The sequence below is a fragment of the Phalaenopsis equestris genome, unplaced genomic scaffold (assembly GCF_001263595.1).
Source record: "Phalaenopsis equestris unplaced genomic scaffold, ASM126359v1 Scaffold000002, whole genome shotgun sequence".
NCBI lineage: Eukaryota > Viridiplantae > Streptophyta > Magnoliopsida > Asparagales > Orchidaceae > Phalaenopsis > Phalaenopsis equestris.
The window spans coordinates 15,375,775-15,391,835 of NW_018164444.1; the positions used below are offsets into that span (position 1 = coordinate 15,375,775).

The window sequence follows — 16,061 nt, forward strand, 5'->3', positions numbered from 1 at the left end:
TTGTAATGGTGGGGTGAGAAGGAAGTGCGCATGATAGTTGCCTTTTCTCCTATGCAACTAGGAATAGAATACAATGTTTCCCTCACCCACCTCCAGGTTTGTTCATCTTACTTAAAACCTCTCGATAATTACATTAATTATTTTTAATTAGTATTGTCTTTAATAACAGGAAAGTATTATTTGGTAGACGCTGGATATCCGATGTTAAGAGGCTACCTGAAGTCATATCCAGACACAATATACCATATTCCTGATTTTGAGCGAGCAAGTGGCAATATTTGTGGCAGAAAAGAAATGTTTAACAAACGACACTCCGCTTTACGGGGGGTTATTGAAAGAAATTTCGGGGTGTGGAAGAAGAAATGAGTAATTCTACGTGATATGCCATCCTATTCATTTCCTAAACAAGTGTATATTGTGTTGGCCACCATGACACTTCACAACTTCATCCGACGTCACCCCTCTCATTCAGATACGGACTTCAATATGGCTGATGATGATGAAATTATTGACACTCTAGAACCTTCAGGATCTCTAGCTGATAATGAGATGAACTCGATTGAATATGAAACTCAGGACGGTGAGGGTGCAGTTGAGATGGCTACTCTGAGGGAGTCTATAGCAGATGCTATATATGATAGCTAATCCAGCAAGTCTTTTCTCTGTTCCTAAATTTACTTTTATTTGGATAAGTACTAACAATCTTTTTTTTTTCACAGTTATAGAAACATGACTTCTAGGATATCAAGTATAGATAGAGGTTTTTTGTGTTATTGTGGTCTACCGGCTCCGTTGCTCACATCGCGTCAGTCTGATAGCTTTGGGAGGCAGTTCTACGGTTGTGCCAAGGGTGTTTCAGCTCGTTGTCGCTTCTTCCGGTGGGCTGACAGTCCTCATATGACACGATCAGCAATCATGGGAATCCGATGTTTTCTCACTTTGACATTGCAGATGAGGCCAGACGTAGCCAGAGTCTGAAATTAAACATTTTAATATTTCTGATTGTAGCTGTACTCGTATTTGTACTTTTTTAGTTCTCTTGGTACTCATGAGGGTGTGAGAAATGTATGACATCTTTTAGTTATGATCTGTGATGATTTCATATTTCTGCATATGCTCCAGTACTACCAATAAGCTATTCTGAATAAGCTGCCCCAAACAGTTTTATCACAAAGGGGCATGAATGTCATTTAACCACCATTATGTTGAATAAGCTGCCCCAAATAGCAAGACAGATTATTCTGATAATCTGCTTATCAGATTATGAATAATCAACAGCTGCGTCAAACAGACCCTTAAATGAGCCTCCAATTTGAGGCCAAAGAATATTGCACACTTACAAATCAGAACCGTGGTAGGGGTACATTGGCAAGAAACTTCGCGTTATCATTCATTCTCCGCTTAATATCAGCACAGGCAGTACTTACTCCTTCCCCCTCTACTCTCTTTCCCATCGCATAAACCCTCGCGCGACCTCTACGGTTTAGGAAGCCGGCTTTGTGAGCTAGTAGAAAATGGAAAATCTTGCTCTGGCGTCCAGCAAATTCTCTGTCGTCGCCGGTTTACCCTCTGCTAACGATATTCGAATCCGGCGATGGCCAGCATTTCCATTACTTTCTTTGCCGGCGGGCGGGAAGGGAATTCGTAGATCAAGAGTCTCCCGTTTCCTTGCTTCGTCACTTGGACGCGAGAGCCGCGACGAAGCTTCGCTGAGAGTTTCGTGGACAGGGACCTGTTTATGTTCTTTTGGGAATTCGGATGTCTGGAGGTTTATTTTTCCATAGGGGTTGTTTTGCTTCAAATAGGATTCTGTAATCACTTTAAAACAGGATTTTATACACCTGTGAGGATTTACTGAAAACTGTTTGACGTTATCGTTGTTAATATTGGTTGGATTCTCACAATCTGTTTGTGCTTATTTCAGGATTTAGAGATTTATATGATTGTGGGTTTCACCACTAAAACTTGAATGAAGAAACCATTCCCTCCATTGTCAACAATGTTATTACAACTTACCAATGGTGCATGTTAACAAAATTTTCTGTTAGTGGAGTGCACATATTTTAAAATTTTTGAGAACTTATTAAAGGTTTGTTTGGCTGGATGTTTTTAAAATTCTTGCTTTTTAGAGATGTGAGGTTATTTGAATGTATTCATTTAAAAAATGTACAAGTTGTGTTGGATGCAAATTAAATCCATTGAAATATGTTTTTGTGTATGCCATGTTATTTAAAATAAGAGCCAGGGGGTGGTGACTAGGGGCGGTGGGGTTGGGATCCTGGAGCCGTGGGTAGGAAGTTTGAGTTCATCCGATGTGAGTTCTCTTGCATTTAGAATTCACTTGTTTTGGGCAAATTCTAAATTCGTCAAAATTGGACATTTTGGGTTATTCTAAATCTTCTTTATAAATGCTTTATATTTGATTTACTTCAAACCAAATACCACAAAATATATAAATAAATGAAAATGAAAACCTCTTTTTTGTTCATAATGCTTTCAACTAAACAATCTTTTCTTGCAAATATGAACATATTTACAAAATCACTTCTCTACCTTTATAATTCAACCATTCCGACTCTATTATTACTCATGAATAGCCCGTAGATGCATAATAATCTTAGTAAAATATCATAATATAAATTAAATTCAACAAAAAAAATCATTCTTAATAAACCTAATATAGGTGTAAGAGAGCGATTATAAAAATATTGAAAAAGAAGCATGAAGCTTAATTAAGGAGCAAAATATATGCAAAAGAGGAAAAAAATAGACTAGAAAAGCAATTAGCAATGCTTGAAAAAGCCTAAGTACCAAAGATTGTTAAAAACATAAAACTAAAACTGAAATATTATCATAACTAAACATTTTAAGACTTAGATATAAAAAAAACTATAATTTAATAAGAAAATATAATGTTTATACTTTTTGCTTTTATATAACCAAACTTGTAAACCATGACCTTTTTGAATTTCTGCTCCATAATAGCATAGAATTTAAGGCACACAAATCAAGCCTTTATACCATTGGTTTTGTTTACACATGACCTTTGGATAACAAAGAACTTGAGGCATAAAAATCGAGACTCTATGCCATTAGATCTATCTCTCTATGACCCTCAGATTGTAATCAATATGTTTTCCCAAAGGACTGTCGGCCCCTATTTATTTTTCTTCTTTTTTTGGTTTTATTTCAATTTTAGAATGCCTATGGGAGGTGTTTGTATATATACATACATACATATATATATATATATGTATATATATGTATATGTATATATATATGTATATATATCTTTATTGTGCAAAGAAAAATGAAGACTTGACAGTTTCTTCCATTATTTTATTGAACATGGTGTCAGAGTAAGCTTAGGGTTTTCACTTTTAGTCTTTATTCTTATTATTAAAGGTTAAAATTTTCACTTCCAACTTTTATTTTTATTCACAAAGGTTAGGATTTTCATTCTAGTATTTGTTCTTATTCTCTAAGGTTAGAGTTTTCACTTCTAACCTTATTCGTTTTGCTGATTTGTCCTTTTATTCACTATGTTTGAATTCTTTGAAATCTCTGCCATGATTAATGACGAAAATTAGACCGAAGAAGAATTTCAGGTATTTCAAGCATCTTATCGCTTGAATGAAAAAAAAAAAATCATCTTACATGGTCCAAAATCGTGGAGATATTTTTAAATAGAAAGGGACATATCAAATAACTTGTGGATCCAACTTCGTAGCCTAAATACCTAAATTTGTTACTTTGAGAAGATATTGATCCCTTGACCACGAAACGATTGCGAAATACTATGCTACTGGAGATCAGTGGACCTTCTTATTTCTCTCGCAACAGAAATATGTTATGGACTTATTGAAAGAAACTAAGATGACATAATGCAGGCCATGTGAAACTCCAATTGAGTCAGGACAAAAAAAAAAGATTTTGAATAAATAGCTTATGTAGATACTAGACAATATCAAGAGAAATCACCTGGTCGACATATTTGTCATGACTAGACCCGGGCTTGAATTCTTCAAAATGGGAACATTGATGATAATAATTAAATTATTTTATTTCATGTTCTATAATTAACATTTAAGCATCCCAAATAAATGAAAGAACCACTATATATTTAAAATTTAAATTAAGCAAATGATAAATTTACTTTAGGTTTGTTTATCCATGTCTTTTATGTATATTCCATTTTCATTTACTCATATTTAAATAAAAGCGTAAACCTGAAAAGTAAATTTAAAACAATAGTGAGCTACAAAAGCCAATGAGTATTTCTACTTCTTAATTATGGTAAAAAAAATGAAAGAGAAAAGAATATGCATGTTAGTCAGAAATATTATAAATCAGTACAAAAATAGTAAACTTGTAGATGTGATTGTTCATGATGGTTCAAAGCATTCAATGTGTTTTATTGTAATAGTTACACATATATTTTTTATGTGTATAAACAACTGTCACATGAGTTTTGTCTAATATTTTGTCATTTATGGTACATTAATATCAATAATTTTTTTTTTGTTTATGTGTGCGAGTATCTTAGTGTCCCTCAACTAGTATCAGTTCATCATATCAACATATACATGCAGGCAAATAAAATAGTTAATCTTATTCTTATTTTTACAACATTCAATCTATAATATAAAACTTTGAATTATGCGATAGATTGACATATACAAAGATTGATAATATACAATTCAATATGACCAAATAAACTTAAGTAGATAAATAATTTGTTTTTAATATTATAGTATAAGATTTATCAGAATAAATAGCATCATGTATTAGTTTTAGAAAAAGTCTAATATTACTATAATTTAAAAGTACAAATAATCACCTTGAACATTTCACTATTCTCGAGTCTAAGTTGTAACTGCTTCAGTTGAACATCTATAATATAAAAAACTTGTTAAATTAATATCATATTACTTAATTATACTTTTGTTACTCTTTAATTACTAAAAATTTTCTTATTAGATCATTTTAACTATAAGGTTATAATCCTTCAATTTTAAGTTTAATTGTGTTATTTTATAATTAATCGTATGAATTTAAATAATTAAACATTAATTTTTTTTTCTTTAATCACATTATTTAATTATGCTTAATTAACCTTTAGGAATCATATAATTTAAATTACCAATTAAAATTTTTTAAGTTTAATATTTAATCTTATAGTTCTTATTCAAATATATGGCTTAAGTTATAAATTTTATTTTGTTTTATTTTATTTTATTCCTTTTACTCTATTATATGTTAAATTTAAATACCTATCTCAAAATATAAATTAAACCCTTTTAAATTTTAATATTTTCAAATTAATTACATTATTATTATTTTTTCTACTTTTATTATTGTTATTATTATTATTATTATTATTATTATTATTACTATTATTATCATTATTATTATATGGGCTTCTAACAATTTCATAATTTCAATAAGATTATTGTTCATTTTTAAATACTAATTTAACTTTCTAACTATCATATTTAAAATTTATCTTTTTAAATAATATTTTAAGATGTATTAAATGTATATTTATTTTAGCTATCACTCATGCCTCATTAAAAGTTGCACTAATGTAGAATATTGACACTATAAAAGAACCTAACCTCATAGAATTCATTTATCGTGAAAATCCACCATTGATCTACTTGCGAGTTCATAGCTCATTCCATGTCTTCATCGCCGATCGCATGGGTAGGTGCTCCTTCGATCTCCAACTTGTCAAATCATCTCAACTTTGCTTTTATTAGCACATTCTCTAATTATTCCCACGTTCTCTACTCTCTCGCTTGATTTGTTTTCTTCTCTCCCCTCTCACCGTCAATCAAACCCTCAAGGCTATCGAGTTCGCTTGTGTCATGTCGTCTTCCTCTCTCGAGCTACTTGACGATGCCTTATTTCTTTAGCCTTAACTTGTCATTGAACCGAGTTCATCTATTACGACTCCGCTCGAAACAGAGGTAAGGGTGCTCGCTCGATCTTCCCTCCTCACTTTGTCTGTCTCCTCTTAAATCATTGCAAGAGTCCCTCTCTTCATCCTCTGAGAGCACTCTAAAATTCAAATTTAAGCTTTTCATTAATTAATCTATTGTCTTTTTCGATAAGATTCATATTATGTATTCAAAATCTTGTTATTGGTTTCACTTTTGTTACAACCCGACTTGGAGCTTATAATTTCCCAAGATGGATAATTTAAATTTTATATTTTCATGTTCTATAACTGTTCTATAACTGATATTTAATTATTCCAAAATTATTGAAAGAGCAACTACAAACTTAAAAATTAAACTAAGCAAATAATAAATTTACCTTAGCTCAATTTGTTCATGTCTTTTATGTACATTCCCTTTTCTATTACTCATCTTTAAATAAAAGTTTAGAACTAAAATGTTAATTTAAAATAGCAGTGAACTAAAAAACCAGTGAATACCCGTACTTCTATATTATAGTAACAAAATTAAAGAGAAAATAATACGCATGCTTGTCAAAAATACTATCAATCATTACAAAAGCAGTAAACATTCATTTGTGATTGTTCGTGATGGTTCAAAGCATTCAATGCATTTAATATAACAGTAACATATACATATCCTTTAATGTATAAACAACATTCACTTGAGCATCGTCCAAAAATTATGCTAATTAAGGTACATCAATATCAATAACCTTTTTCATTAAATACAAACATACCTTAGCGTCCCTCAGCTAGTACCATAAAGTGGTAAAATTTATTATATTCAATGCACATGCAAGCCATCAAAATAGTCAATATTATTCTTATTTTTACAACATTCAATTCATAATATAATATGTTGAATTATTCGATAGATGACATATACATAAATTGGTAACAAAAAATTTAATATGACTAGATGAATTGAAAGAAAAAATAATTCAGTTTATTTTTACTATTACGGTATAAAACTTATTTGAATAATTAACATCATGTATTAGATTTAGAAGAAGTGAACACTACTATAATTTAAAAGTACAAGGACTCACCTCGAGCTTTCCACCCTCCTTGACTCTAAGTTATAACTCCTTCAATTGAACACCAATAATAGAAAAAATTGATAAATTAATATCATATTACTTAATTTTACCTTTGTTGCATATTAATTACTAAAAAAATTTCTTATTAGATCATTTTAACTATGACTATAATCCTTCAAATTTATGTTTAATTATGTTGCTTTATAATTAATCTTATGAATTTAAATAATTAAACATGAAATTTCTTTTTATTTAATAACATTTTTAAATTATGCTCAATTAATCTTTATGAATCGTATAATTTAAATTACAAATTGAAATTCCTTAAATTTAATTATTAATATTATAATTCTTATTCAAATATATGACTTAATTATTAAATTTCCTTTTGTTTTATTTTATTTTATTTACTTTTTCCCTATTATACATTAAATTTATAATACCTATAAATTAAAATTTTACAATTATAATTTTATCAAATTCATTACATTATGATTATTAGTATATGGCCTCTAACAAAATGTTTGATTTTCATAATTTCAATAATATTAATGTTGATTTTTAACTAATTTAACTTTCTAACTATCATATGTAAATTTTACCTTAAATAATGTTTTAAGATATATTAACTATATATTTATTTTAGTTATGACTCATACCTCATTAACAAACTTCAATGTAGAGTATTGACATAATAAAAGAATCTAGTCTCACACATCCCTTTTTCCTAAAATCCTAAGCTTGTCATTTGCTTCTGTCTCCAATTGCACAGCTTGGTGCTTCTTCAATCTCCTTCTTGTCAAACTGGCTCAACTTTACTTTTGCTCGCATAAATTGTTGCTTCTTGCCTGGTTTGCTGCTTGTTCTCTTGATTTGTCTTTTTCTCTCCCCTCTCACCTTAATCAAAACCTCAAGGCTATTGAGCTCACCTATGTCACTTTGCTTGTCTGCCTCGAGCCACTCGATGATGCCTTATGTCTTCGGCCTTAATCTTTCATTAAATCGAGTTCGTCCGTTACCACTCTGCTCAAAATAAAGGTAAAGGTGCTCGCTCGAGTTTCCCTCCTCACTTTTCCCTCGTTTCCTCGAAAAGGATTGCATGAGCCTGTCTCCTCCTCATCCGAGAGTGCAACACTATTGTTACTAAATTGGAGCGTTATATCCGGGAGTGCAACACTATTGTTACTAAATTGGAGCGTTATAATATTCACCAAAGTATTCTGTAACCCATCATTTAAAAATATGTTAAGCGAACTTGGAATGGTAGATTTCTGTCTTCCAGTTTGAGGGAGAGTCTGCTTCAATCATAGCTAAGAACTTAAGACACAGATCAAGGCTTTGTATTGTTGGATCTGTATACTGATGACCTTTGGATAGCAAATAACTTAACACACATAGACTGAGGCTTTATATCGTTAAATCTATTTCTTTATGATCCTCAAATTGTAATTTTTGTGCTTTCCTAAAGGATTGTCGGCTTCTATTTTTTCCTCCATTTTTGATTTTATTCAAATTTTATAATGTATTTGAGAGATGTGTAGATATATCCCCTATTGTTCAAATTAAAGTGAAGGCTCTTGAAAAATTTTTCCATTATTTTATTTTCTAGTGGCCTTATTAACCTTCTCATTATAAGCACTATGTGAAGAAATATAAATGCTTGCTTCATGCTTAGTGTTACTACTAACAGGATAGCGACAACTTTTGATGCTAATTTTTTTCATATTTGTACAAGTCTTTCATTCTTTATTTAAATTGAAGTTACATAAAATAGTGGTTGGCTTGGGAAATGCTGCTCCGTAGTTGGGGAGGGATCAATTTGTGAAGGGGTAGAGCGGAATCTAGGAGGAAGAGGGAGGGAAGGGATGATTCTTAAGAGCCGAGAGGAGATTATTGTGGAGGAGCTAGGGTCGATTGAAAGGAGCTTGAAAAGAGGCGCTTGCTGTTGTGGAGTTGCTTTACTTGCAAGAAAAAGAGAATATGGACAAGAGGGGAGGTTCTAGTATTTTATTATGGAAATTGGTTCAATAATAGTATTGAACATTATTAGAATTTAGGCCAATTAAAGATATGCTTGAAGATAGCATAACTGAGGGCCTTTGAGTGGCGATAGTGATGGACTTAATTGTCTCATAGGTAGTCGTCAAGGAGACAACAACCTTGGCAGATTCAAAGGAATCTATCATGACCTTTTTAAGGGCATCGACTTTGATGGCATTGGAGACAATTTTGTAGCTTTCCTGAAGGTCGAAGATGTGACAATCCTAACGGTGGTGATTGCAATTGTCATCTTGGAGGCGGCGATAAAGGCAGGTGAAGTGATTGTGACAGCACCAAATCCTGGGGGATCACAACCAATTTTGAGGTGATTTTTGCAGCTAACTAATGGGGTATGGTAACCATGAGACCGATGGTGTTGCTATTGATAAGTCCGAAGGCAACGACCGCAATAATCTTGGAATTGCAAATTGTAGCACGCCCAAATGCATCAACGAAGGCAGACCAAAAGTTAATGGTTGGGGTTACCTTATAGGCTGCGGCTGGTACAATTTATTGTTGGCATTTGTGACTCATCTAAGTGGCGGCGATGGTAGGCCCAATAGTTATGGCATGATCCATAGCCTATCTCTTAATGTTCTTGTATAAGACCACATTGAGAGGCTATAATAGTTAGAAATCGTTACAAGAACTCTTTTGAGAGTGATCCATAGCCAATCTTTTGATGTTCCTGTGTCCGCCCACCATGAGAAGTTATACTAGTTAGAAAACGTTACAAGAATTCTTTTGAGGAATCAATTTAGTGTTGCTTAAAATGTGTTTTTTTGTTATAGATAATAAGTTCTTTCTTTATTTTAAAGTTGTAGGACAACGAGCCAAGTTGTTGTTTCCCTTCTGGATGGCTGTAATGGCAATCCTGGTCACTGTTCTGGACTATATAGCAACATTCGTGCTGTTTCTGCCTTTGTTCTGTTATGGGATTGAAAGTGATTTTTTGTTTTCCTCCCCTGTTGATTTTAGACAGCCGCTGCATTAACTCCTGTTTTCTGTACCTTTTTGTAGAGTGATGATTGCATTATGATGGCGCTGGACAACAGGTTTGCTGCCAACACGACAAGTTTAATGGATCTGGCTATGCTGGGAGCAGTTTGGGCGATGGCAGCACTGCTGTGTGGCTGTTTCGGTCTCTGCAGGTTTCACTAGGGGTAGGATTGCCGACTGTTTGGCTGTTTTGGAATCCGGTGGCTTGAGGGGAGGGATCTCTATCCACAAATACAAATAAGATTATTTTAAATTGAAAGATAATTACAAGTGGTTTTATTCTAATCAAGTATTTCAAGAGATATCTTTTGGAGAGTTCTTGAGGAGAAAGGTGTTGATATGACTTATATTAAAGTCATTAAACATATATTTACAAGAGCTGTTACTTGTGTTCAAACAGAAGGGGGATTGACCAAATATTTTCTTATTTTTGTTGGTTTATTTAAGGGACCGACTTTAAGCCAATATCTTTTTTGCTTTAGTTATGGATGGTCTTACTGGAGACTTACAGAAGGATGTACCTTGGTACATGCTTTTTGTTGATGATATCCTTCTCGTGGATAAGACGAGAGAAAAAGCTCACGAAAAACTTGAATTATGATGGTCTACCTTGAAGTCTAAAGGCCTTTGTTTGAGTAGAACTAAAATTGAATACATGGAATGTAATTTTAGTAGTTGTAGCTCTAGTGACGGAAATGTAACTATGGGTGATCAAATTTTTAAAAGGTGTGAGCGCTTTAGAAATCTTAGGTCTATTGTTCAAAGTGATGGTGATATTGATGGGGATGTTATTAGTAGAATTCAAGCTGGTTGGTTGAAGTGGAGGAATGCTTTAGGCCTATTGTATGATAGAAAAGTATCACTTAGACTGAAAGGAAAATTTTATAAGCTGGTGGTGAGACCTGCAATGCTCTATGGTGCTAAATGTTGGTATTTAAAAGAGAAGCATAAAACTAAGTTAAGTGTTGCCGAGTTGAGAATGATTAGGTGGATGAGTGGCTTTACACTTAGAGACAAAATGCAAAATGAATATATATGTAATAGGGTTGGTGTAGCTTCAGTGACGGACAAAATTAGATAGAGTCGTCTTAGATGGTTTGGTCACATTAAACGACGACCATTTGATGATCTGATTAGAAGAGTAGATGTTTTGGATTCGACTTATGTTAAGAAAGACAGAGGTAGACCTAGGAAGACTTGGGCATATTGTATAAAATATAATCTTAATTTATTAGAATTAAATGAAAATATGACACTAAATAGGACACAATGGAGAAAAAGGATTCATGTAGCCTACCCCAATTATTGTGATATAGGTTTTGTTGTTGTTGATGTTGTTGCAAGTATTTCAAAAAAAAAAAAACAAAATAATTTTACTCATATTATTTTATTTTAATCTAAATTCTGATCCAACTGTAATGATTTTCTGCCTACCAATCATGATCACCAATCCTCCAATTGTTGGTCCATCTTCACTTGTGGCATTGTGGCTATTTTTCTCTTTCGTTCTCAATATTGTGATTTGAGAATCACCATCATTGGTTATTTCTAGGAAATCAAATGATTTAGAACAATCAGTTAACTCCATTTTCCAATCTCCTTTCAATTTGATGCCTAAATTGTGAGGAAGTTTTCTTCTTATGGACTGCTTTGTGGTGGACAATTTGATGGAATCCTTTTCATGATATGATTGTAAGTTCATTGCAACAGATGTTTAAAGGCAGTGTTTGCAAGCCACATGCAATGGCTCGAGCAACTGAGGGTTTTGGTCAACAAGGGTTGTAAGTTGATGATTTTTTATCTCAATTGATAATAGCAACTTCTGGTATACTGGCGAATGAGGTCAAGTTAGCATTGGAGGGTTCAACTTTGTTGATGTTAGCGAAGGATGCGACTTGATTAGTAAGGGAGGTGGAGGAGGTTACTTGATGTTTGCTAGGGAGGTGGCTTCACGTTGGCAAAGGGAGGAGACATTATGTTGGCAAGGAAAGCAACTTAGTGTTGATGGAAATTATGACTTGATGTCAGTTGACCAGGAAGTATATGTTGGAAGCTCAATATTGATTGCATTAGCTGATGATAGCAGTGACTATTGTGGCAGCTTTAAAATTTCATAGAGGAATGTCTTGATTTTGCCGACTTCATCTTTATTAATATAATGATGATCGTCCCTTGTTCAAGCTTCTATGTTGATGGACAAAATGCACCTTGATGCGTCTAATAAATGTAGTGAAATGGTTATTATCTCTATACTATTATACCCAAAAAATTGACAAACACCCTTTCAACGCTAGAGTTGAATCGCCAACCGGCCTCGATTTATTTTTGATGTGGTGAAATAGCTTTTTTGTTTATGGTCTTGAGAGTGCATCATCCTTCAATGGAGGTTGACTGCGATATTACTCCTTAATAACAATGTTCTTAGTGCTCCATTTTTCACCTTCATAAGAAAAAAAAGGACCTAGAAATGATTTGAAGCAACTTCAGGAAAGAAACCAGTCAATCAAGATTTTTGGATAGAGAGCTTTAAGGCCCTTGCATACGGATGATCTTCGACTATTTCTATCAATATCTTGCAAAGGCGGGAAGGCTTCTTACAGGCCACACCAAACTGTTATTTTTGAGATTTTGAGTCGGGAGAGTTTGAGTCGTTATGATCACCTTAGGTTTTGGATCTTATATGTAATCATGAAGTAAATAAGATAATCATGAGATGAGAGTTTTTATGTGAAAAATCCCATGAGAGAGAAATTATCAAGCTTTGCTTGGTAGAACACCTTCCACTATCGTAGAAACTTTTTTATGATTGGACAAACAATTACTATAATGAAAACTGATGAGTTGTCAACAATTTTAGTGTAGAATGGGGGACACTGTTGGTGATGCATGCATAATGCAAGCATCCATGATACGAATTAATTAGAAGTTGCAACTATGATTTTCGAATGAGTAGATTTAGGCTTTCCTTGTAGGTAGCTGTAATACGGGCTCTAATGCAAGTCATGAAAGTGATGGAATGCAACATAGATCTTCTCAATGATTGCTTGTGACACGTCTCTTAAATGTTCACTACAACTAATAGCGCAAATCTTGCGAACAATTATTGTTGCATGCATTAGGGTTCATACACAGGTCTTATGACATGACAACGGTAATGTTGGACTTGCAAGTGACAGTTGTGACAAAGGCGTCATGCAAATGCCGACAAGGTGGGGTTAATTTTTGATATTTCTAATGGAATTTGTTAGTCTTCATAATTGGAAAATCTCCTCTAATGAATTGAATGATGAGCTACTTACAAATTGCATAGTTCTTTATTAGAAATATTCCTAATAGTTACCAACTACAAACAATGAGATTGCACTCTCTTATCATCAAATCGTGATAAAACAATGCTATGATTGGTTTGATACATCCTATTGCTTGGACCTGAACTGTGGCCAGTGGTGTTTCTAATCCATGATTTGTGCAGTAATTATAACGGTTTGAAGTTTTGGCAATTGAATTGTTAAGAGTAATTATGGGAAGGTTTTTGGTTCCTTGATCAAAGGAATATATATAATTTTTTGTGTTTTTTTTATTGATAAACTCTTTGCCATTAGAGGATCTTTTTTGCTTTAAGCAAATTGAGAAATAGCGAAGAATGCAACACCAATGTCTAAAAAGGTGAAATCAGGAACTGAGGTATTTGATCTTAGCTGGCAAGATGCAAACCTCAAAATAGAGAAATAAGCTCATAAAATAAAAATTATTCATGAATATGATATAAATTATTGATATATTAATTTAATTTATGATCATAAATGTATGAACCACAAATTTCACTTTTAAATGTTGATATAAAATGGAAGTTTGTAATGAGTTTCAAACTAAGCAATCACTTAAAATTTAAATACATCATGAGGATCCCGATGATCTCATTCTGATTGTCATTTTCTTTAGAGAATTATCATATGTGATAAATTTTGTCATCATTTTATCTCTCTCATTGGCATCTTCCAAATCTTTTTCAATTAGTATATTTATTTTCTTGACCCTTATATTAATTAACATTAGATTCCATACAATTTAAATTAAAATAATAAATTAATAACACTATTAATACTTATAATGACTTTTGATCTTTTTGAGGCATTGTATTAGATATATTAGATATAACTATAATATAATATGATATAATATCACATCTATTAATAATATAATAAAACATATTGTAATATTTTTAACCTAATTTGATTGAACTGCCGGCATTTTTTGTGCTTCTCGATTTGAGGCATGCGCTTATAATACCTTTTTTAACAAGGTGATGCTCAAGGGATTTTGGAAGCCCAACTGTTTTGCAATGATTTACACCATTTTCAATCATGTTGAACAAAATAATGTGTTGGCAAATTGTGAGCTAGTGGGGGCAGCCTTGACAGGTCCTTGGCTGCGAGCAGTAGAGAAAACGACAAAACTGCTACCGCTTTGGTTTTTGGGTATGGCCTTTTAACGGCATGGGATGTCACAGGCGTGGTTAGGCTATTAACTTGAAGCAGGTAGTCTAGATCTTACAGAGTTGATTTGGATAATTCTGATTTCTAATGATCAGGTGTGACCAATCCGACCTTGAATGGGGCTGCCATTGCATCATTCTGAACCATTTAGTTAAGGTTTATATTTCATGTATACTTGGATTGGTTATTAAAAATTCTGTTTGGTGCCAACTTTACTTTTTGCTGCTGCAAGTTTTTTTCCTTCTTTTAAAGCAAAGTATTGATTTACTAAATCTGGTATTGTGGAACTGCTGAACTAGCAATTGAACTTGGTCCTCTATAAGTAACTCTCTTTTAAATAATATATGATGCATATTGATCGGAAATCATAAATCATTTCTAGGAAGCAGGGACATCGAAGGTGCTTCATTTAAATATATTGCTGAGTTCTTCTCTTCTTAACATTATAACACGAGTCATCCCATTTTAAATTCTTATTTTTCACATTGATTCATATGCGGTCTTTTCCTCAATATGTAGTCTTGTTTGCAGATTTTTCCTTCATTTGTTCCTGTGCCACAATTATTACTAGGCATTGGTTTCTAGATTTCATTTTATAAAATCATATGAACTTGCTAACCTCAATTCCATTTGAATTTGAATTGCATTTACGCCTCTTGTTGCTTATCTACCGGCGCCTAGGGCAATTTAATCTTTTATTTATTATTATTATGGGGTATAAATAGGGCTTATTATGCCTAGGATTGGGTTGTGCTACCTCTCGAATTGTAGGTGTTAAGGTTAGGGTTTGGGAGAGTTGATCCACCTCTTGAATTGTAGATTATCCATTATATCCTATTTGTTTGCTTGGAGATTAATCAAGTTGCCCTAATTTTAGCTTTCCCACACATTTCTTGCAATTTGTTCGCTGATTTTTGGCTCTATATCATATTAGTTTCGTTCATGCTATTCTTTTGCATTTTGTGCTCACTGAACTGGTTTTTGTGACATTATTCTGTTATAAAATTAATACATGTTTTTCAGTGCTTGAAAAAACCGGAACGCAAAATTTTGCCAGTATTTCATCATCAAATAGCGGCGAGATTTCTACAGTTACCCCTGTTCCTCAGGCCCCACTTCCACCCCCACCATCGTACTTGTAAGCTTAACTCAACTCTGAAGATTTATGCTTCTGTAAATATTTTAAGGAAAGAAAATTTATTAATATAAATGCTCTACCTAATTCACACTGAGCAACACAGCGGTTCACCTCTTTTCTGGGTTGGAGTTGGAGTTGGGCTGTCAGCATTATTCTCAGTGGTGAGTTTATATTGTTCTCATGCCTATTATCCTTTGTGTTTGATAAATCATATGATCAATAGTTAACATCTTCTGTGATATCCAATTAACTATTGTTTATTTGTCAGGTGGCTACCAGAGTTAAGGTGAGTTTCAATCCCATGCCTCAGATTTTTCAAGGCATGCTACATAAATTTGGCTATAGCTGGTAACTGAATTTGGCATGCTACATAAATTTTTCTA

At 32.9% G+C, this 16,061-nt stretch overlaps 1 protein-coding gene across 2 annotated transcripts in view; it reads left to right on the forward strand.

The window, feature by feature from the left end:
- The first annotated feature begins 1,346 nt into the window (after nt 1-1,346).
- Nucleotides 1,347-16,061, forward strand: part of LOC110023090 (protein TIC 40, chloroplastic-like) — a 74,148-nt gene continuing 59,433 nt past the window's right edge. For both annotated transcript variants that reach the window (XM_020722320.1, XM_020722326.1), the window contains exons 1-4: nt 1,347-1,728; nt 15,564-15,678; nt 15,782-15,839; nt 15,947-15,964. In XM_020722320.1, the coding sequence (XP_020577979.1) occupies nt 1,515-1,728; nt 15,564-15,678; nt 15,782-15,839; nt 15,947-15,964 (405 nt within the window). In that variant the 5' untranslated portion in view covers nt 1,347-1,514. The remainder of the gene's footprint in view (nt 1,729-15,563; nt 15,679-15,781; nt 15,840-15,946; nt 15,965-16,061) is intronic.